At 38.1% G+C, this 21291-nt stretch overlaps 5 protein-coding genes across 7 annotated transcripts in view; 1 reads left to right on the forward strand and 4 right to left on the reverse strand.

Annotated features, from left to right (window-relative positions):
• Positions 1–4586, reverse strand: part of LOC128880115 (acidic phospholipase A2 PA4) — an 11047-nt gene extending 6461 nt beyond the window's left edge. Inside the window, exons 1-2 of one of the 3 annotated variants that reach the window (XM_054129835.1) lie at positions 4406–4586; positions 3642–4141 (exon numbers count right to left, since the gene is read on the reverse strand). In XM_054129835.1, coding sequence (XP_053985810.1) covers positions 3642–3677 — 36 coding nt within the window. In that variant the 5' untranslated portion in view covers positions 3678–4141; positions 4406–4586. Of the gene's footprint in view, positions 1–31; positions 1225–3641; positions 4142–4405 lie in introns of those variants that run through there. The other 2 variants (XM_054129836.1, XM_054129837.1) reach the window with 2 other exon arrangements.
• Positions 4587–5082: 496 nt separating this feature from the next.
• LOC128880113 (apolipoprotein D-like) lies at positions 5083–9233 on the reverse strand. The gene is made up of 5 exons (XM_054129833.1): positions 9193–9233; positions 7900–8019; positions 7690–7816; positions 7254–7349; positions 5083–6241 (listed from the first exon to the last, which is right to left on the reverse strand). The coding sequence occupies exons 2-5, from the start codon at positions 8017–8019 to the stop codon at positions 5772–5774; spliced, it is 813 nt and encodes a 270-aa protein (XP_053985808.1). The 5' UTR covers positions 9193–9233; the 3' UTR covers positions 5083–5771.
• A 756-nt stretch (positions 9234–9989) lies between these two features.
• On the reverse strand, positions 9990–12596 carry LOC128880112 (cyclin-dependent kinase 1). The gene is made up of 4 exons (XM_054129832.1): positions 12211–12596; positions 11392–11687; positions 10992–11311; positions 9990–10922 (listed from the first exon to the last, which is right to left on the reverse strand). Exons 1-4 carry the CDS (start codon positions 12245–12247, stop codon positions 10679–10681), a joined length of 897 nt encoding a protein of 298 aa, XP_053985807.1. The 5' UTR covers positions 12248–12596; the 3' UTR covers positions 9990–10678.
• A 230-nt stretch (positions 12597–12826) lies between these two features.
• On the forward strand, positions 12827–14066 carry LOC128880117 (alpha-ketoglutarate-dependent dioxygenase alkB homolog 6). The gene is made up of 5 exons (XM_054129838.1): positions 12827–13086; positions 13158–13334; positions 13418–13525; positions 13618–13716; positions 13790–14066. Exons 1-5 carry the CDS (start codon positions 13042–13044, stop codon positions 14045–14047), a joined length of 687 nt encoding a protein of 228 aa, XP_053985813.1. The 5' UTR covers positions 12827–13041; the 3' UTR covers positions 14048–14066.
• Positions 13775–15038, reverse strand: LOC128880118 (THO complex subunit 7 homolog). Its single transcript, XM_054129840.1, has 3 exons — positions 14781–15038; positions 14091–14699; positions 13775–13916 (listed from the first exon to the last, which is right to left on the reverse strand). Exons 1-2 carry the CDS (start codon positions 14788–14790, stop codon positions 14092–14094), a joined length of 618 nt encoding a protein of 205 aa, XP_053985815.1. The 5' UTR covers positions 14791–15038; the 3' UTR covers positions 13775–13916; position 14091.
• Positions 15039–21291: the final 6253 nt, after the last annotated feature.

Genomic DNA, 21291 nt, shown 5'->3' on the forward strand with positions numbered 1-21291 from the left:
ATCGCACCATAAAAAATTCAAAACCACTTACAGCTATTTACAAAAATGTCCACGTACTACAAAAGCAATCCACCCAAGTCTCCGCTTCCCACACTCCAAGACCTCGTCTCTTCACATCACCCTGAATTTATTCGTCTCTCATGCAAATATCAAAAAACTACAGGAACATGTTATATCTTCGTGGATGAAGGCATGATATTATTATTCAAATAAAATTTTGCCCATTTCTGACATCCACCCACGCGAACTCCGAAGCAGTTTAAACTTGAAACGTTTCGCGCCGCGAACAGTCGCTGCGAAGTGACTCGACGACGGGGGACGTCGAACGTCGTCTGACGAAAAAAGAAGAAAACTTGGAAACGCGATTAAGAGTCGCAAGAGGTGCCGCGTGTGATTAATAGAGGAGACTAAATGTGACGCGAATATTCGAGGCGACGAGGAGGATGGACGCGAGGCGACTGATGGTGCTTCACCTTTCTAAAGGACTGTTTCTAAAGATTTCATCAAGGACGATGTCTGGCAAGGAGATAAGGAAGAAAGACCTAAACGCTGAAGGTTTCGTACCGGTTGTCCTTCCGATCGAAAGCGATTCGAACGATCAATCTTCACGGGGGGACGTAAACGCGTGACTTCCGGTTTCATCTCGAGCGATTGCGACAGAACGGTGAATAAGATGACTTGAAAGAATTTTTCGGAGATCTCTTGTTCACTAAAGAATCCCTCAACAAGCTTAGTTAATAAATTAAATTTGTTAAAAATGTGATATTATAAAACTTTAAACGAATACAACTTCTAAATTACACGTGATGCAGAATTACAATGTTCGCGACATTGTTTTTCTGGTAAATTATTAAAGTTGCAATTTTTTACATATCTCGTTCACTGATTGAAGGTAGCAGAGGTGATAATAGAAATGATTTAAACAGATCTTGACCTAAGACATCAGCGTCGTCCTTGCCACGAGGATAACGCGTTACATCATCGGGAAATTGCATTATGAATATTGACATGCAAATGGTCATTTGCATATTTAAATGGTTAGAATAACTGAAAGGCGGAGAGTACAAGTACGAAGGTTAACACCGTCCTGGGGATCGTGTATCTGAAAAGGAACAAGTGCCCGGTGAACGATGGGCAACGACCTTGCGAATGTCTAGGAGAGTCTCGAGACACGAATACGATTTTAAATGGCTTTTAAATAACCTTCGGAGATTGCGGCCGATAAGACGTGAGAAATCGACGGAGGCGTTTGTTTATTCGGAGGTATCTGCGTAGTGGATTTTAAAGCATTTGCGTAAATCGGTACGTGGGATGCAAAAATGAATAATCAGGAGGATTCTATGAACCCTGTTCAAGGCTAGAGAGGACGATGATCGTGAAATTTTTCGAATTCACGCGAGTGGAAAATTTGCGCAGAGTTCAAATTAAAGATGCAGGTCGTAATTTTGGTTTGACACAAAAAAAAAACCAAAAGAAATTTTCACTTTCGTACATTTTTCTTTCATGTAAACTAAGAGAAACCCGCAAAAATGGTGAAATGTGAAATTACTGCAAGTTTGAAAAAAAAGAACGAGTTCTTTGGGTGAAAAAATCACTTTAACTCGATAAAAAAGTTATTTAAAATTTTTTTGTATGAATTTTCTTAGTTCACATAGAAGAAAAATCGAAAATACGAAATCGAAATCGAAAATCGAAAGTACGAAAGTGAAAATTTCTTTTGATTTTTTTGTGTCAAACCAAAATTACGACCTGCATCTTTCCCGCCGATAGGAGGTCTTAATTGTGAGGTGCTCTACAAATGTGCGTCGCAGTCGACTCAATTTGAATATTTCTTGTTGAAGAAATTTGTACAGACTACTCGAATATCTATGAGAATAGGATTCTTTTCCATCGTAAAAAAATTCACGTAAAAACCGCTTTTTTTAGACCTCCTAATTCAGGATACGCCCTCAAGTGTCTATCGATAAAGCATAGAGAACTAGGAGGGCGTCCAATCGTAAATTCTGAGTAACGAATAAATATTCGAACTGAAAATAATCCACCAAGAGCAAAGACTGGAAGTACCAGTGGGGCCATTAGTTTGCGTGCTCGTCGTGCGCTGAACCGCTGTCATGGAGTAACGTAACTGATGGAACGAGAACGATAATTTAAAATTAAGTCGCGATCAATTTAAACTTAAACAACGATACGCGATAACGTTCTCAGATCGATAGGGAATTAATTCAATTAGCTCGATTAGATCGTCCCAGTTCGGGAGGGGCCGATCCTGGAAGTGTCACGCGAGGCGACCCACCCTCCAAGTTGCGAAATTGAAGCAGATATCGAGAATCTGGGTCAGTAGGGCTCGTTGACGAACTTGTCTCTTGAACCTGCGAACCATATCAGCCATACACAGACACAACCCTATAACCGTCGCGAATTAACTCGTACTCGACGACTCTGACCCACCTTCGACGCTCTGAGGGTCACTTATGCATCGTTATCATCGTCTAGCACACTTTCGTTCTCCACCCTCTATACCCATGAATTTTATTAAGAAAGTATTTACTGATTATTTGTACATTAGTGAATTGATTAACCCATTCACTGCCAACTACGAGATGTCTCGTAGTTCAAATTGATTGCAAAAGAAGATCGTACATTTTCTTTTTAAAGCAACAAACTTGATATCACTTTCTATCATCGATATAGTAAACTAGATCTGTATTCAATCTTGGTGCCCGAGGCGCAAAACGCTTTAAATTTGCCTGGCAGTGAATGGGCTAACCTCCGAGGCAAATAATGACTGGAATCTTCTTGGTTAACTTTATATTAAGATTGTTTCTAATTCAGATTTGTGTTTCTAATATTTTAAGTAGAGTTTCAGGATAAGCTAACGACGCTGACTGGCAGCTCGTTAACTACGATAAGCCAGGTATTTTACTTTCAACGAGTCATTTTCGAATTAGCTTTCTACAAATGTTATTACTAGACTGCGGATCTTTGTGCAAAATAAAATATTCGCGAACGTGGCTACAAATGTTATAACACGAACTTTACTTTCGATCTTTTTTACATTCTTTCATATTGTTTGCACTTTGTAGGTTCTTGCACATTCAAATTTCCTATAAATGCATAAAGATCCGCAGTCTAGTTATTACTATTTCTCCGTATAAATCATTCCCGAAACTTGGAGTCTCATACCTTCTGAAAAATACTTTCTGACTAGAATACGTAAAAGCAATATATAACAATATGTACGATATAATAATACTGAAATACTGCAATAAACAACCTAGGGACCGAATTTCACTCCTCGCTCGAAAAAGAGATACCAATATTTAAAAAAGAAGTGAATTTAGAATTTCACTCCCGGCTTGAAAAAGAGAAACCAATATTTAAAAAAGAAGTGAATCGAGGATGATGAACAAAGCTATTAAAATATGCAACAGCTGCTTAAAAATGAAAAGCACAGAATCCCCCTCGACACAGCAATCACTGTCCACGATACGCGCGTAGAGAACTAGGAGGGCGTCCAAGAGCAAGAAAGGATCTCGAGGAATCAGCGGAATTGGCAGCGATTTGCCAGATCGAGTACAATTCCAGAGCAGAATCGTCGCTCGTTGCGTCGTACGCGAGCCGCTTCAAAATCGATGAATTACCCTGAGGAAAGCTCGTGCACGTGCAGCAGCGTGCATGTGCGTAGACGTTGGCACCAGCTGCGAGTCAAAGGCTTTGACTCAAAGCACACCGAGGAAGACCAAGCTGGGCTTCGAACCACGGTCAACCGTAGGATTTTCGAGACTGGTCGCAAGCGACGTACAATGAAACGTTGTAGTCGATGGTATAACGCGGAAAGCACTGAAAAACGAAGCAAGGTGCGCTGGGACAGCCAGCACCACCCCCGTCTGCGCACCCCCGAAACCGCAACGCGACTACGGCTACTCTGCACTGCGCAACGACCCCTCTGATCAGACGTCTACCCCTTCTACGTAATCCTGCGAAAGTCGTCAGGAAGGTGTCGAGCGGGATTTACGCGGGCAACGATTACTGGCGCCAGTAATCAGTCTTTGACACCGCTTTACTGGCACCGGGATCCTCCACAAACACACTGGACCCTCTAGAGAACAGCGGACCTTTCGACACTGATTTCTCATTGGATCTGAAATATTGGAAAATGTTAGGATACGAAAGGTCGCGGTTTTTGTATAGATGAGATTGAATTCATAGAAATTGTGGAATCTGGAAAACTCGGAGAAGGAAATCGTGGAGCTTGTAGAATTCGTAGAGCTTGAAGGAATTTGTGAAAAATTCGGGCCGCCTTTTGTGAACTTGGATCAGCTTAAAAGGGCCCTGTTTAGGTCCGTTTGGTCCAGTGTGTCTAGGGAAAAATTCTAGTTCGTTTATGAAGGATTAATTAACTCACGTTATTCGTTGTTGCGTTCCTGTGCTCGCATTCGATGGGCCCGCAAGTGTGCGTACGTCCAACGACGATGTCGTCGGATGTCCTCGAGAACAATACTCGCTTTGTCTCTCCTCAGCGGCTGCTATCAGACTGATCGTTGAAACGGATCGTCAGGATACTAATATTCAGGGGCATAGATATATGAACCCGTGGTCCAGATGCGTTACACCGGGGAGACTCTAAATCACGTGATGCGTCGCATGTTTATAATTATGTAACATATAACCGCCCGCTGCAAAATAGATCGGATTAATGACTCGTCGTTGAGCTAGGACAATCCAACAGAGCTGCGCATTCTACGAAACGCGATTTTAACACCTTGTACCGCGGAATATTTGCGAGCGATATTGATATAATACAATGAGATATTTAACTGAATTTTCGTTATTCGGAAAATTCAGTGACGAGTTTCTTTATTCTTATTAAAATATTTAAGATAAATGATAGAAATATGCTGTATATTAATACGTATTTGCTAATTATGTGTATCTTTTCTTTGTACGTAAAAATAAATAGAGGTCGCAACAATTAAATTGTGTTAGGTACTTAAATCGAGTATCTGCTAAACTATTTGCAATTGTAAGTACGAGAGGCGTTGATATTATTATCGGGTGCGAGAGAGAAGAACAACCCCCATATAGGCTTCACCAAGATTTATTTTACCTCGACAACCATCGATACTGTCAATTACGGTTCGTTTATCCACGGTGTACCCATCGACTTGAGAATCATTTTTATTATTCTATAGGTCACGTAGTCTTTCGTTCTCGTTCTTCATGCACCTCTAACCTGACCCTATCGACGTGTGATCATGCAATGTAAACACAAACACCGCGATCGACCGTGGTTGCCTCGTGAAATTTGAATGGCTGCTCAGACTAAGCTCTTAGAACGAAGTACAAAAGCATTTTCGTACTCTTGTCGGTGTAATTTTGACACTAACCTAATTTGACACTAACCCAGTCATCGACGATATTACTTCCTTTCGTTATATAAAATATAATTATATATTCATTTACTTTTAGCAAATTGTATGGTCCAAACTTGTTAATATTAGCGTCAAAATAATCATTACATCGCCAGCAGATAAACTATATCGAGAAATTAAGCACGAGTGCCTTGTTCCTCAAGAATTTCATTATAAAATAGATTATTATTATGATAAAAAAATAATAATAGATTATATCACATAAAATTCTGTCCTCTCGTATCATAATTAAAGCAAAGAGTAATGCCCAGACGTGTCGATAACTGGGACACTTATCTTACGAGATAATAAAACCAATCGAGATCAAAATAGCTAAAATACGTTGCTTAAGTCTAACGTTTAGGGGATCCATTCAACTTCGTTCGTCTCGTAATCCCTGGTAATGGCAGCTCTGGTGTGCTCTTCCGGTTTGCTGGTGGTCTTCTCTTCGGTTCCTCTCAGCTTGTGGTAAACCTTGCTCCCCGTGGAGGCCACCCATTGGACCCCGTCGCCGAGTTTCTCGCCAGCCTTGCGCACCACGTTGCCAAAGTTCTCAGCGGTGAACGTGCTCGGGTCCACGTTGATGTCCAGGGTGTTGTTGCCTTTCGGGCATCCGTTCTGAACGATGATGCTCAGGTCGTAAGGGTCGACGCCGAAGAGGCTTAATTTCGAACGTATCATGTCCACGTAGCTCTTGTCCAGCTCGGGGCGTCGGGAGAGGATAGTCGCGCTCTGACGGTGGGCGAACGCCAGCTTCTGACAAGTGAAGATGCCCGCGTAGTTCTCGTAATCGGTGGCGAAGATCACGTGGGACGCAGTTCCAGCTACGCCTGAAGATAAATTGCCTAGATTAATTTCTTTGGCACAGTTACAGTGGCCGTAGAATGTACTCGTACACTCATCAATTTCCCAAAAAACTTTTGCATGAACTTGTAGTTTCTTAACTTCTTTTTTTTTTGTAATCAATGATATTTTACATATTCTCGGAAATCTCTAAGATATAGTCCAAACGATATTTACTAGTTAATATAATTTGTGAAGTTAACAAAAAGAATGCGAAAAGTGGGTAAAAGAATAGAAGCAATAAGTACTTGTACGATTCTTATGACTAGACCGCGGATCTATATGCAAAATAAAATCTTCGCGAACGTGCCTACAAAGATCGAACCTAAATAGGAATTTATTTTATTCTGCAAATATTACAACGTGAACTTTACTTTCAATCTTTTTTATATTCTTGCGTATTGTTTGCATTTTGTAGGTTCTTGCACATTCAAATTTCCTGTAAATGGATAAAGATCCGCAGCCTACTTATGGCGAACCATTATACAGTAGAGTTTGTAACGTAAACATGTTAGTTTATTGCTCCGTACGAATTAGAAAAAATCAAATTTCCAGTAAAGTACTTTTAAAAATGGCTTTAATAGAGAAATTGAAGAAGATCCCACTTCGAATACCTAATAATTTCACAACTTACATAAATAGCTATTCTTTTTGTACTCTATCTATTCTAGAGATTTCGGAGAATATAATAGACTGTCATCGTTTATCAAAAATAAGTTAATAAATTACAATTGTACATAGATTTTTCAGAAATTGGTCGGTGTACGAATACTTTCTACGCCCACTGTAGCTAGTTTGTGCGTGATTTATACAAGACTGAAACCCCCCCGCCCCCGAGAGCAGCCTGCAATTGACTCAAAATTGAACGAACGACGAATTAATTGCTGGTGCGTATATGATTGCAGAAGTTCTCCCCTACGTGACCTGACGTCGAGAAGATCGCAGTCGAGCTTAATTTATTTGCATCTAATCACAGCACGACTTTATCGCGATACTTACTGAGAGGAAAACGAACTTGCATTCGGCCTGGCGTGCTCGGTTCCGGAACGGACAATTCACCGGTGTAATGATACTCGTGCTTCAATGGTGTAAGACCTGAGAACATATACATAGCTCTATTACGGATAATTCATCCCACTTGCCAGACAGTTATCCTATTGACATGCTTTTATGAGTACCGATGGGACCCAACGTTCTCCTGCATTCTCCTTCATTAATTTAAAAGCTTCCAGTAATATATACAACGTCGCGAACGCGATCACAAAAGAAAACCTTGTCGTCCATTGTTCGGGATCTTTGAAAACAACACGTTACATTCCGTGATTTTATTCTTTTAAGCTTCTACGGGAAGGAGGCTAAAAAAAATTCTTCTTAGGGACTGTCTGTCGTCTCCTTGTTTAATTATTTTTTCAAGGGACTTTTTTTTAGACCTTACCTAGTACCGGGTGATCAGAATCTTGCGTTATCACGTACTCGCCCGGCTCCTCGCCGCGAGTGTAATTGTACGTGATGCATTTGCTGGCCGTGGACGTCTTCTGGATCACGTACCATATACCTAGGAACTGGAATACATCAAATAAACGAGCAATTTAAATACATACAAGACGTTTTGCTGAATGTCTGATCTTCTTCGTTTTCAACTTACTCTATTCATTTGGAATCCTTGCATTGGCTCCACAATGGGGCAGGCGCCCATGTGGTAAGTGTGGGCTTTCGCGAAGACGACGCATCCCACCAGTAATAGTAAAGAAGATAAAGTCTTCATCTGAAAACAAAATGCCGATAGTACGTGGATCCAATCGAACACGAAATTACTTCGTACATCTACGTTATCGTTTAGATAATACCAGTTTCCGAGAATAGCGGGAAACCCTAACGCGCGATCTGCATATCAATATTTTGTAAGTCCACCACGAAAATGAAACATTGCAACACTTTAGCTCCAATTTCCTCATCTTTATTTAAAAATGTTTAGACGTGATATCATCGTTGTTTACTAGAAAATAATTTACTCGTTACAATATTCAACAATATTCGTTACAATGCTTCCGTATACGTTGATGAATTAACAAATTATTGAAATTATAAATTAATTTGAATATTTTTATATAGATATCGAGTAAGTAACTTAGTATTTATCTTGCGCAGTTCCTTTATACATAGAGTTCGTATAATAGCATGATTCATTCCTGCTGGATTTCAGATAATGAACAAAAAATTCTATCGGATATCTGGTAATTATTATCCCACTGCTCCACCGAATGAAACAACTCGAAGCATATACAAGATTAAAGTCAACCTCGACGACCTCGGTTCTTGCCTCGTGAAGGCTTCTATATTTACAGAGTAAGACTCAGCTTTCACGCGTTTACCATAAACGAATCGTGGACTATACGCCGTGTGTCACCGCGACGTTAATTAACATAGCGGAAGATGTGGAACCACTTACGCATGGGGCACTTTGCAATCTACATTTATGTAACTAAATAACGGGTTAAGTGCTCCGTGTGTGCGTAATGAGGAAGCCGTTATCCGTAACTAAAACCTTCTATACCAAGTTTCGTATCAAAACAGGAATTTCTTTCATAAACTGAGAAGAAAAAAGTACAAAAGAAGTATGTGACTTTCCCTCGACTTCTTTAATTTCACTACTAAACATGTTTCATACTACTTAATACGTTTTCTCAAAAATACTTTGTCGTCTCCGAAATCTATTTATTCGGTGCTAGCTTACGAATAGATACAATTAATTGAAATGGTGCTTTGAAGAAGTCACTTTTGATCGCGAGTTGAAGTATATACGCCGGCGTTAAGTACTTATTGAAGTCGATGACTTCTTCGAGTAATGCAGATTCGCGCAAAACGCATAAATGAATGGAAATACAGTGTACGATATTAAAACGTTTCGCGTTTGAAGCGTCAAAGAAAGTTTACTCACGGCGAAGTGATGTTGTCAGACTCTGAACTGGTACTGTAAACACTAGACTGAATGGAGGATTTTATGAGAGGTGCCCCACTCTAAATCCAATTGCGGGTCACGCACGCTTTGAATGAACTTATACAGCTCCGATCAAACACGTTATCCCCAAAGAATCTAACGAAATTGACTCACCTTTTCTATTGTCTCCTGCTAAACTCTATTTCTTCTTTCAAACTATTAAAACATTAAGCGACTCACGGAACAATAAAAAAAAAAAAAAAACGCAGTATTAGTCATTTGTTACAATTTTCTCACAGTACTTGAATTAAGCTAAAGAAACAGAACGAAATAAAAGATCGTAGTTTTATATTTTTCTTTCTAATTGAAGTATTGAGATATTCCTAAAATATTACTTCCTGACACTTTTAAGCAATTAAACAATTTTTTCTGTAGCATCCTAATATGAAATATTATAAACTACCACCTATAGTCTGTAATACATGAAAAAAGGAGATGAGAATTCTTTACAGAAACTGGTTTACTAGTATCGATAGAAAAAGAAAGTGAAGATGCGGGTACCGCGTAATTTCCTTACACTGCTGCCACCGATGAGTCACTTCCATCCATAAGCGAGCTGGTTCTAAGAACAGCAAACATCACGTACGGTTTCATTGTTTTCCACGTATCAATATAACTCAATTTGCGCGGTAGTGGATAGTAGACAACGTCATACTTACAGTATAGTAGCGGTACAATCTCGTTGTATACAGGGCTAAGATGGTAATAAGATTTCTTGAGTACGAATCGGGGAACACTTTCGAATAAAATATCGTCGTTTATTTACGAATAAAAGTACAAAAGATATATTTTAACAAGCGTGTGGATTGTTCAATAATATGTACATGTGGCAGTAGAAAAATATCTTTAGTTGAGTTATTAATACCAAGCTGCTAATTTTCATAAATGCAGCGTGTACCGCAAATAGTGAAAAAGCAATTTTCCTATTTACTGTATAGTAGAGTAGTATCTAAATGCACTTATAGTTCCACAATAATCTTGATTCAAATCGGTAAACGCTAATTATAGAAAATAAGTAAGTTGTAACAGATATGTAATAGTGTCACGTAATATTATGAACGACTTGATATCCCTTTCTATGCGGTAAAGATGAATTACTGAAATATCAAACTCTTACAGTAAACTTCTTGCTCGAGTATGCTGTGATGACTTATCATGACATGGTACGTTCATCAAAATTTTCATTCAGAATTCTGTCTCGAAACATAATATTAATATAAATATCGCAACGCGAAATGAAAGTTCCCCGCGTGAATTTCCCATATCAAATGAGCAAAGTCATAAAAAAAGAAATCCAAACGTATTCTTATACTCGAATAAATAAACTGTTTGAAATACCCTGAGACATGTTCTCTATATAGTCACACGATTAAAACGTCACAATATCTGAGCAATATACAAGTATAGTTTCAGAGTTCTTCATACTCTATGATGGAGGCAGCTTGGATGTATCTAAATCATTGAAATAAGGGTGTTGTAATGCGGCTCGCGCTGATATTCTGTGCACTGGATCATAGATGAGCATCGCTTGCAAAAGATCAAGCCCATCTGCGTCTAACGTTTTAACCTGCGATTCCAAATTATTAGTTATCCAATTTGGAAATGTAGCTTTATAGTCCGTTAATTGCGTTACACCAGGCCATATCTCTTCAGTCGGAGTTCTCAGTATCCTTTAAAATAAATGTATTATTATTTTATGTTCCACAAAGATATAATCCAGCACATTGTACACATCTTACCGAAATATTCTAAACAATTGATCAATCTCGCTATCTCCTTGAAATAGCGGTTTTTTAGTTGCCATCTCAGCAAATATACAACCTATGCTCCATATGTCAATGGCACACGAGTATCTGTTCGCACCAAGAAGAATTTCTGGAGCTCTATACCATAAAGTGACAACTTCATGTGTGTATATTCTGACAGGTATGCCAAATGCTCTCCCAAGACCAAAATCTGCTACCTTAATAACTCCCGATTTGTCAATCAATAAATTTTGAGGCTTTAAGTCGCGATGTAATATTCTACGCTTGTGACAAAAAAGGATGGCACGTGTAATCTATCAAAAATTCAATCGATGTTAATATCCCAGTACAATCATTTTGTATTAATGTCAAATATCATACTCTGTTTCCGAACCTGATATAAATAGGATTTAACCATTTTTGGTTCTAGCACTTTTCCAGGGCCTAAACTATCCATATATTTCTTTAAATCCATAGTAAGATACTCGAAAATAAGATATAATCTGGTTTCTTCCATTAACACATCCATCAGTCTAACAATATTGGGATGTGGTAACTCTTTGAGTAATGAAATTTCACGAATTGCTGTTGATGGCATTCCTTCATCGTCACTTTCCAAACGAATCTTTTTCATGGCTACAATTTCCCCTGTTTTCTTGTGCTTACCCTTATACACTACCCCATAAGTGCCTGTGGAATTCTTTTACTGTATTGCCTCTCATATTAGCGTACGGTACATAAAGAATCGTCAATGCCAATAATCTACTATATATAACAGAAATAGTTGCAAATTTGTGGATAACAGAGACGGTCAGAGCTCTATTCGAATAACAGACGATGGACAAAAGCAGTATATAGGGATTTATTTGTAATATTTATTCCACTGTACATCAATTTCTACTTTCAACTGAGATTAAAATTGTTTATCGCTCATCCGTATTTCGATATTTGTGTTTAAACAAGACTTTTGTCCATCTCTGATTAATAGTCACAATGTCTAGAAAACTCGACTTTTGATAACCTACACTAATAAACCGAAATTTTACAAAACGTGCAAACCACGCCATCGAATACGATCAATTATTGATCCATCTATCCTACACAATACGACACAATAGCAATTGAAAAAATCTGCGGATTACTGGTCGAACTTGGAATAAACGATAAGGGCGGAAGTAATTGAAAAAGCACGACAAAGCATCGTCAAATTCACCTTCACCGATTTTCTCTATCTTCACGAAATTCTCCATAGTGAATATACGCTCGTGAAATCCAAGGCTAGCTGAACTTCGTTCTAAACCGTGTCGCTCGAATATGTCCCTTAATTGATCAAAATTTCACATGTGTTTTCGATATGTCTCACAAACTTTCCAGTGTGCCGTCACGTAACGATCAAATTCAAACGTCGATACGCCATATTGATAAACATGTTTGAAAGTTCAGCGTTCGTATTGTCCGGTAACAGCTCGGCGTTGCTTCAACCAATCAGGGCGAACGTCGCCGTGGTAACCTGTGATGCTAGATTCTACTCCCACTTGCATTCAATTTTTTGAAACGCGCATGTGCAAGTAGGAGCAGGTGTTTCCATTAAGCCCGCGCTTTTTAACCTTAAACGTAAAACTTTCTTGAGAGTATACTTGAAGTCACTAGCACTTTGATGAAAACCAGAGATGGGCAAAACCCTAGGCTTCGAATCAGTCTGAAGTTTGGCAACGTGTTTGTCTCGCTTCTTTCTTTGGAAAATGTTCAAAAGAGGAAACGAGACAAACATATCGGCAAGCTTCAGATTTATTCGAAGCCTAGGGTTTTGCCCATCACTGATGAAAATTCCCAATCTAGGGATAACCAATGTTATAAATTGTGTCATAGACTTGTTATAATATCACGAGAACGAGTATGATGTCTATGAATTGATACAATCAATTTTGAAATATCCTGTACATCCATTTATACGTTTTTATTTGTTTACAAAGTATAAAAGCACAATGAGTCGATAATATAACATTGCTCCATAATCAGTCAATTATTTCATTTAAATTGCAAAATGGAAAAAAACAAATGCATTTCAACTAACAATATCATTTCAGAGGTTTATTTTCGCATAATTGACATTTATATCAGAGGTTAGGTTTTGTTCTGTAAACTAAACATTCGTTATAGGTGCCTGACTCTGTTATCTATGTGCCAAAGTTTATTACTGAAGAGGAAGAAGCAGAAATTATAAAGCATATTAATCATGCTCCTTTACCAAAGTGGACACAGTTAAGTCATCGTAGGTTACAGAATTGGGGTGGGATTCCACATCCCAAAGGTATGATAGCAGAAGAAATTCCAGCTGTATGTATTTTATATATAATTTAACCTAGCTGCATTAATTTGCTCTCCAGTGTTCAACAATTATACTAATAATAAGTTTTCAGTGGCTTAGAAAGTATGTTGATAAAGTGTCATCTCTTAATGTATTCGAAAGAGATAAGTTACCCAATCATGTTCTGATTAATGAATACTTACCTGGCCAGGGAATAATGGTATGCAAAAAGGTTTTATACGACCACGAATTTTTTATTGCATGTGTATTAACAAAATAACCAGTTCATACTATGAAATGCATATTTACCAGGCTCACTCAGATGGTCCACTTTTTGACCCCATTGTAACAACTATCAGTTGTGGATCTCATACACTTCTCGACTTTTACAAACGACTGGATACTACAGAGGTTGGACAACTTAACTACCTTAGGGATCTTCTAAACGTTTCTCGTATATATACTTTTAATCCCCTTTTTTCAGTTGCAGCAACTTGACTTAGACTTCAGTCTTCTATTAGAACGTAGAAGCCTGTTAATTCTCCAAGGGGATTTGTATCATCATTATTTACATTCAATTGCAGAAAGAGACACAGATATTATCTCAAGATCTATAATAAAAAATTTAAACATATGTAGTGAACAATTTCAAGAAGAACAGACATTAAAACGGGACGTTAGACTGTCTCTAACAATTAGACACGTTCCTAAAACTACTAAATTAAAGCTAAAAATTGGATAATATATTTTACACAAATGCATTGTTTGTATATGATTTACCCTACCTCAAGATGCCTCAGCTTTAGAAGGCATTGGAGTATCTGTATCCTCATAATTTTCTAAACTAACATCCATCATTTCCTCATCACACTCATTCAACATTCCTTGCAGAGAATGTATAGAAGAAATTAAAACATGAAATTGTTTACGTCTCATTTCCAATTTGTGTTCTAACTGTTCAGATTTTTCCTTTAACTTGTCTAATTCTTCGCGTAAAGTGGCAAGTTTCAAATTAGTTTGCACTCGATCTGGTTGTTCATTTATTACTTTTGCCAGCACGTCGTACTCGATTCTATTCTTTCTTACGCGTTTCGCGTCCTGCAACTCCACCTTTGTTTTTTCTATGTCTTTCTTAGCCTCCTCTATTTGAATTTCAATTTCCTTAGATAACTGTTCGTAACTCTTCAATTCTTCTTGACTCATATTCGAAACTAGTCTGGACTTTCGTTGCGCGAATTCACACTGAGCAAGTTGCGACAACATCCTCTCGTGTAGCGTGTTGTCTACATCAGGGCTATTTATCCATTTTATGAATGATTTCAGGAGCATATTTATCCTGCGATCATCTCCAGTTCCATCCCCGTCTATGAGCAATCTTCGACGTATTACCTCTTCTACGGATAAGCAAATTGAAAAGCAAATTAAAAAATGTAAATATTACTTGAGGTTATGGCACGGTAATATAAACGACTTACCGTCAGACATTTTAAACGTTGACAAAAATAACTGTTGAATAACGTTAATAAAATATTACTTGGAACCAATTGATGTAGCTTGTTTATTATTAATAGATCCAGTAAAAATTGTGTAACGTCGAAGGTTAGCTTTAAACACGCCGCACTGCATGTGTATAATTATTAGTCTAATACAACAGTGATGGGCAAAACCTTAGGCTTCGAATAAATCTGAAGTTTGCCGACATGTTTGTCTCGTTTCCTTCTTTGGAAAATGTTCAAAAGAGGAAATGAAACAAACATATCGGCGAACTTCAGATTTATTCGAAGCCTAGGGTTTTGCCGATCACCGTAATGATGGAGTCCCTAGGTTAGGGACCCTAGCAGAGTTCCCATCTAGCGACTTGAATTTGAAACTCTTTGATACTCCCTCTGTGAAATACTCATATGGTAAATAGGGTATGTTTAGTTTTAATTTTTACCGTTTGGTAAGGTCTGTTTAGTTCTAATTCCTACCTTATGATAAGGAAGGTTTAGTTCCCATTCCTATCGTTACAAGTGCTGTAACCTTATTCCATTTCCAATCGACAACAATGAAAATAGCTAGATCTAATAAATAACAAGTTGACCTTATATTTTTCCTTAACAAAATATGTATTTCTGTTCCCGATAAGACACTCTTTATCGAATTGCATATTTATCTCTAAAACCAGCTCCTCTTATAGCTTAAACCGCAGTTAATCGCAACTTTGGTAGGGGAATTAAAAATGATATTCCGTTTAAATTATTTCGAATCACAACGAATTAATATTAAATAAACGTTTGACATTCGTTTCTTTTGGTAAAATGAAAAGAACAGAATTAGCAGTCTTAACAGAGATTACCAAGGAGCAGAGATAATGCCCCCTCTCCCCGAGAAAAGTTATTAGGTCCCGCAAGACAGCGAATGCAGCGCGTTCCCGCTGGAATATTAAAATGATCCGCCATTACTTTAATAAACCTGTCTTCTTTGTTCCCTTCCTACGGGGCAACTTTTCTATGCTCCTCGAAGAATTTCGACGCAGCAGTCGCAGATGTCACTGTACCCCTAATGAGCGCGCTATTTTTCACCAGTATTTTTATCCCGTTTATTGGCTGCCCGTTTCACAAACTGTCAGCCCTGATATTAATCATCCCGCTGTTACGACTCTGCCTTTATTTCTTCTAAGGATAAAGAATGAAAAAGGAGGGGAAACGGGGGAGGGGGGGAGAAAAAAAACTTTCGCTCCTTCATTAGTAGTATTAAAACGGCTCTAATACAGCTGATTCCATTGAGCCAGAGATCCGTCAGTAGGATCATTCTTTTCGTGTATTAATTTTTTACTTCTTCCCCCGTGTCCATCGCGTTAAATGAATAATATTATTTGCAAGACGTTACGAATGGCTTTATACGAGCCACTAATGTAGGTGGAAAGCTTTATTATCGATCTTTAGGATTTCGGATCAATCGGAACGAGCGCCACCTATAGAAATCCCCTCACGCCTCGCGCTTAGGCGCAACACGGTACAAAAACCGCACGATTTGAATCCAATTACTTAACATTGGTTACGGATTTTCGAAATACCTCTGCTTGCACGTTTAGGTACTGCGTGAAATCCCGAAAACGAACCGTTAAGCTCCAATGGAAATAATGAATTTTATGGAAAACGATTTTTGAAAAAAAAAAAAAAAGAGAGAAGGCCAGACACACCCGAAACAACGAAAACGTTCCGGAAGGTTTATCATCGTGACGTACGGGCCCATCGATCACAGAACGACAGGAAGCAAATACTGAAATCGGTGAGTACCGCGTGTAATTAGTATACGCGATAGAGACGTTGATGGGAGAGCGGGAGTTTTATTTTCCGTCTCTCCTACAGGGGGAGGGGGGAGGGGGGCGTTTTCAATTTGAATACCGATTAATCTGGCCGAATAATCTTACCGTATATCCCCTCTGGCCGCGGCAACGGTCGTCCTCCGATATTCGTTTGAGGGCATTTTTTAAAACTAAACGTTTCACTTTATCGTGGCGCGCAGCAATTAATAATAACACGCAATCGGGCCGTATCTTTTATAACCTTTCCGTGTATAAATCGCGAAATTCTGGAATTATCAGGCAGCCAGGAATGAAAGGCTATTTCCGTCGCGCGGAATCACGGGCAATATTTTACGTGGGATTGGGGTTGAACGCGGACACATCGACGTTTGATATTTTTATGCAGTGGCGCCACCGCGGGGAGATTTACGAGGCAGATATGCGATCACAAAATGTCCGACACTAAATCAAACATGTTGCATCGGAAAACATCAGAAATTATTATTGGGACTTTTATGGGATCGACGGGAGCGAAAGGAGCGTACAATGTAACTCGACGAGCCGTTACATCGCGAGTATCTTTCGGTGGGATCTGTCGCGAAATGAACCGACGAGATATATTAGGGCCTGCGTTCCCTCCGTTTTTATAAACCGAGGAACCATGATGGCTACTCGTTTAAACTGGTAGAAAAGGAAACGAAATTAACCCTTGGCACTCCTTTGGCTCCTCTGCGACGCCATCGCAGGTCTGCGCTAGGTTACTTGTGGGTAAAAATAAGGCAGTGAATTTTCACGCGCATGCGTCAAATAGGTCTTCTTCCCTTAAGTGAGACGAATCCTAGCCTTCCACACTTTGTTTGGCTTTTAATTTTTTTTAAGAATTACTTAATGTAAATTTAAAATATACAAGGTGTCTACGTATAAGTCCGGACATACGCAGAGTGTCAATTCTACAACAAATTTCCAACAAAAAATTACTCTTAAACATTTTCTTTGTGTCGCCTTATTCTCGAGTATTTTCACTTTGAATTTTTTTTCTGTGTTTTCGACTTGACGCTCTTTAAACGGCCACAAGTCCACTAAATTACAGTGCACACTTAAAAATCGGTACATCATTCGAAAGAGCGTTAAATTTTCCATCTCCCTGATGCAAAATCAGAATTTATTACGTAGGTTTAATAAGTGAAAAATTAGGTCAAACTTTACATTGTGGCAATATTAAAAAATTTGACTTCTTCTCTATCCGTTTATCGGTTTTAAATACATAGTTGTTTGGCGGGCACTCGTCGGGAAAAACTTCCTCGAAGTCTCAGCTTTTGAATGGTATTGTCGAAAAAAATTCTACGGTGATATTTTAGGGAGAAAATGACGTTTGAATGGAGAAAAGTGGACGTTTTTAGGTGAAAATCGACATTTTTCAACAAAAATCAACTTGTCACTTTAAAATTAGCTTGACATCGGGTTTGATGTATTTTTTGGTGACACTCCCGAGTCTCCCCAATTAGGAAAAGGATTGGTTTTTTTGCACCTCAAGGTTTTGTTTTTTTCCAACACATTATTTTTTTTCAAATTTAGACTCTTTTATTCGATCTCCTGTGCCGAAAACATCGATTTTTTGCTTTGTGAAATCGATCGTGTTGCAATCTCCATATCATTTATCGGTACACCGAGGTAGATTTTGATTAAATAGTCTCTAGAAATAAAAATTCTATGGATACATTTTCAAAAACAATTATTATTCATCTCTCACTCAGGCTCTACACGCGGCTGGGAGTGGCTTGAGGTGTAAAAAAAACCAGTTTTTTTTCCTAATTGGGGAGACTCGGGAGTGTCACCAAAAAATACATCAAACCCGTTGTCAAGCTAATTTTAAAGTGACAAGTTGATTTTTGTTGAAAAATGTCGATTTTCACCTAAAGACACAATGTAAAGTTTGACCTAATTTTTCACTTATTAAACCTACGTAATAAATTCTGATTTTGCATCAGGGAGATGGAAAATTTAACGCTCTTTCGAATGGTGTACCGATTTTTAAGTGTGCACTGTAATTTAGTGGAGTTATGGCCGGTTAAAGAGCGTCGAGTCGAAAACACAGAAAAAAAATTCAAAGTGAAAATACTCGAGAATAAGGCGACACAAAGAAAATGTCTAAGAGTAATTTTTTGTTGGAAATTTGTTGTAGAATTGACACCCTGCGTATGTCCGGACTTATACGTAGACACCCTGTATAAATGATATAAAAATGATATAAAATAGCCACAAGCAGTGGGCACCGCGGTTTTCTTTCTCTTTTTAGCTGTTGCAGGGACGAAGGTCTAGCCCTCCTGCTCTATCTATAATATCTCTATGACTGTGGCGCGTCCATCGAATGCATTTATCTTTGTGACGTCACCGTGACGCACGAGTGGTTGAAATGATAAGTAATGATGTTAATAAATAGCGTAGAGTCTGCATCGGCGCAAACAGGGAATCGGCGAGTAGAGAGCCCCTCTCGGATCGTTGGATCAGGGGTCGCGCGTGAAAACCGGCCTGCATGTGTACTAATCGTGGCGGAAAGGGTGCCGTGAGTTATGAGTGCTCTATGATATCAATGCATCAATTTGACTAAACGAAGGATTAATTTAATAACAAGTCAGCAGATGAGTAGTCGGATGATAAATAGAGAAGGGAAGAACGGTAAATGATGTTTAGGGGTGAGAGGCTGGTGGGTGGTTGGACAAGGGGGCGAACTTACGCTCTTTTCTTTCCAGCTTCGATTTAACCATCCGCGTCCCTGGAGATGTATCGTTCTCGCTCTGGAAGATAAAACTTCTCGATTACTATGGAAAAGAGTTTGCGTAGCGCGATCCTAACCTAATTGTGCTTCTTTCGTTTCGTATTTTCCAGTCCATTACAGGATCGCTTCATCGACGATTTTGTACAGCCACAAAATATTTCGAATTGGTCGGAGGGCTCTCTGTAATATTAGAATTATGTTGGAATGATTACAATAAATGTATAATAAATATGTATCGAATGTATATAATTATACGTACAAGTAAATTTTCGCTATCCTTAATGATAAGCCTATTATTCTTCATATTATTATTATTATTCTTGATTCATGTTTTTGTACTCTTTTTCGAAATTGTTTGGTTGTATCGTATTGTATTTCATATATTACTTTGTCCCGAAAGTTTCTGTCGCGAGTTGCACTCAATTATTTTATATGGTCGTGTTTATATAAATAGACAATCTAATTTCATAGATATTCATGTTGTAACAGTAATGGAGCAAAATGAATCGCGCACAATTCAGTAATGTAACATGAAACATAAAATATTGTGCATGTATTACTTATTAATAAAGCGAAAGAAACTTTTGGGACAACCTAATATCATAATGTAAATGAATATATGTACTGATAATATGCACAGCTATGTGCATATTGGTAATAATCCCGTAAGGGGTTTAATAGCTTTAATAAAAAAAGAAAAAAAAATTCTCGCTAATTTTCATATAAAATGAAAATTATTTCTGAACTCCAGTTACATATGCATTAACGACTTTTGTATGATATAGGCGAAAGTATCGAAAGTGGATGCATGGATGGATACGAAGCTGGGGGTCCTTCAATTTGCGAAACTGATGCAGTAAGTTAAGGGTGGTTAGGGTGTCCATGGACAAGGGGGAAAATCCCCTAGTTATGTCCGTAACAAAGTCAGCCGCTGCTTCAATATTGTCGTAATCGCCGTTATTATTGTACTGTCAATCATGCGTTATTCCGCTCGAGGAGGAACATTGCCGGATCAAATTATTCAAGCGATCTGCTTTGGACCAATTTATACGAAGGAGAGCGATATTTCTGCAAACGACCTAGAAAATGCATTTCATTAGAGTATATCGAATTACGCGTTTTGGAAAAAAGAATATTATTAAGGGGGGAGTCTGGTCCAGCTAATGTATTATTCTAATGCATATAATTTCCAGATATAATTAATTTCTGTTATTGAAACTTTTTTTTACATATAAAGGGATGATCAAAGAAGAAAATTTGACAGTGTAGATTTAATTTGAATGTATACATATATAGATATAGTAGTCGCAAGGAAAGGATTAGGTCAAAACGGTGGGACGCATAGCTCATCGAATTTTTATCCGATTCACTTGATTCAACGCTTAAATTGAAAGTAATTAAGTTTATATGCCAATGAACCTCGACTCTTAGTGAATTATTATTATAGCATAAAGTTATTGCAAAATAACGGCCGACATGTATCCTTCATTTTCATGTTTTTTACCGCCATTTTTGCAATTAACAATTTTTTTTTGCAAATTGAGGTTCATACGCATTTTACGTACCTACTAAAGAAAAAAATTTTCTGATTTTATCTATCAGATGTTTTTCCAGGGCTCCACGTATGCCACCGTTTTGATCGAATCGTTTCCTTGCGACTACTATATCTATGTATGTATACATTCAAATTAAATCTACACTGTCAAATTTTCTTCATCGAACGTCCCTTTATGTAAAATATATGTCCCTTATATGGAAAACAAGTTTCAATAACAAAAATTAATTATATCTGGAAATTATACGCATTAGAAAAATACATTAGCTGGACCAAACTCTCCCCTTAATGGAACAAATTTGTAACAGTACGAATTATCACATTTATTACATTAATGACAAATATTATTGGAAATGAAGTTATTAT

Source organism: Hylaeus volcanicus, chromosome 7 (genome assembly GCF_026283585.1).
Source record: "Hylaeus volcanicus isolate JK05 chromosome 7, UHH_iyHylVolc1.0_haploid, whole genome shotgun sequence".
NCBI lineage: Eukaryota > Metazoa > Arthropoda > Insecta > Hymenoptera > Colletidae > Hylaeus > Hylaeus volcanicus.

Excerpts from the sequence above, each read along its gene's own strand:
- LOC128880113 (XM_054129833.1), bottom strand. The coding sequence starts at position 8,019 with ATGAAGACTTTATCTTCTTTACTATTACTGGTGGGATGCGTCGTCTTC. Across the intron at positions 7,350-7,689 it reads TTCTGATCACCCGGTACTAG|GTCTTACACCATTGAAGCAC; the intron begins GTAAGGTCTAAA and ends ATATGTTCTCAG. Across the intron at positions 6,242-7,253 it reads GCAAGTTCGTTTTCCTCTCA|GCGTAGCTGGAACTGCGTCC; the intron begins GTAAGTATCGCG and ends ATTTATCTTCAG.
- LOC128880112 (XM_054129832.1), bottom strand. The coding sequence starts at position 12,247 with ATGGAGAATTTCGTGAAGATAGAGAAAATCGGTGAAG. Across the intron at positions 11,688-12,210 it reads GATAGAGAAAATCGGTGAAG|GCACTTATGGGGTAGTGTAT; the intron begins GTGAATTTGACG and ends AGAATTCCACAG. Across the intron at positions 10,923-10,991 it reads CAATTGTTTAGAATATTTCG|GATACTGAGAACTCCGACTG; the intron begins GTAAGATGTGTA and ends TTTATTTTAAAG.
- LOC128880117 (XM_054129838.1), top strand. The coding sequence starts at position 13,042 with ATGGAAAAAAACAAATGCATTTCAACTAACAATATCATTTCAGAG. Across the intron at positions 13,087-13,157 it reads CTAACAATATCATTTCAGAG|GTGCCTGACTCTGTTATCTA; the intron begins GTTTATTTTCGC and ends CATTCGTTATAG. Across the intron at positions 13,526-13,617 it reads TACCTGGCCAGGGAATAATG|GCTCACTCAGATGGTCCACT; the intron begins GTATGCAAAAAG and ends CATATTTACCAG.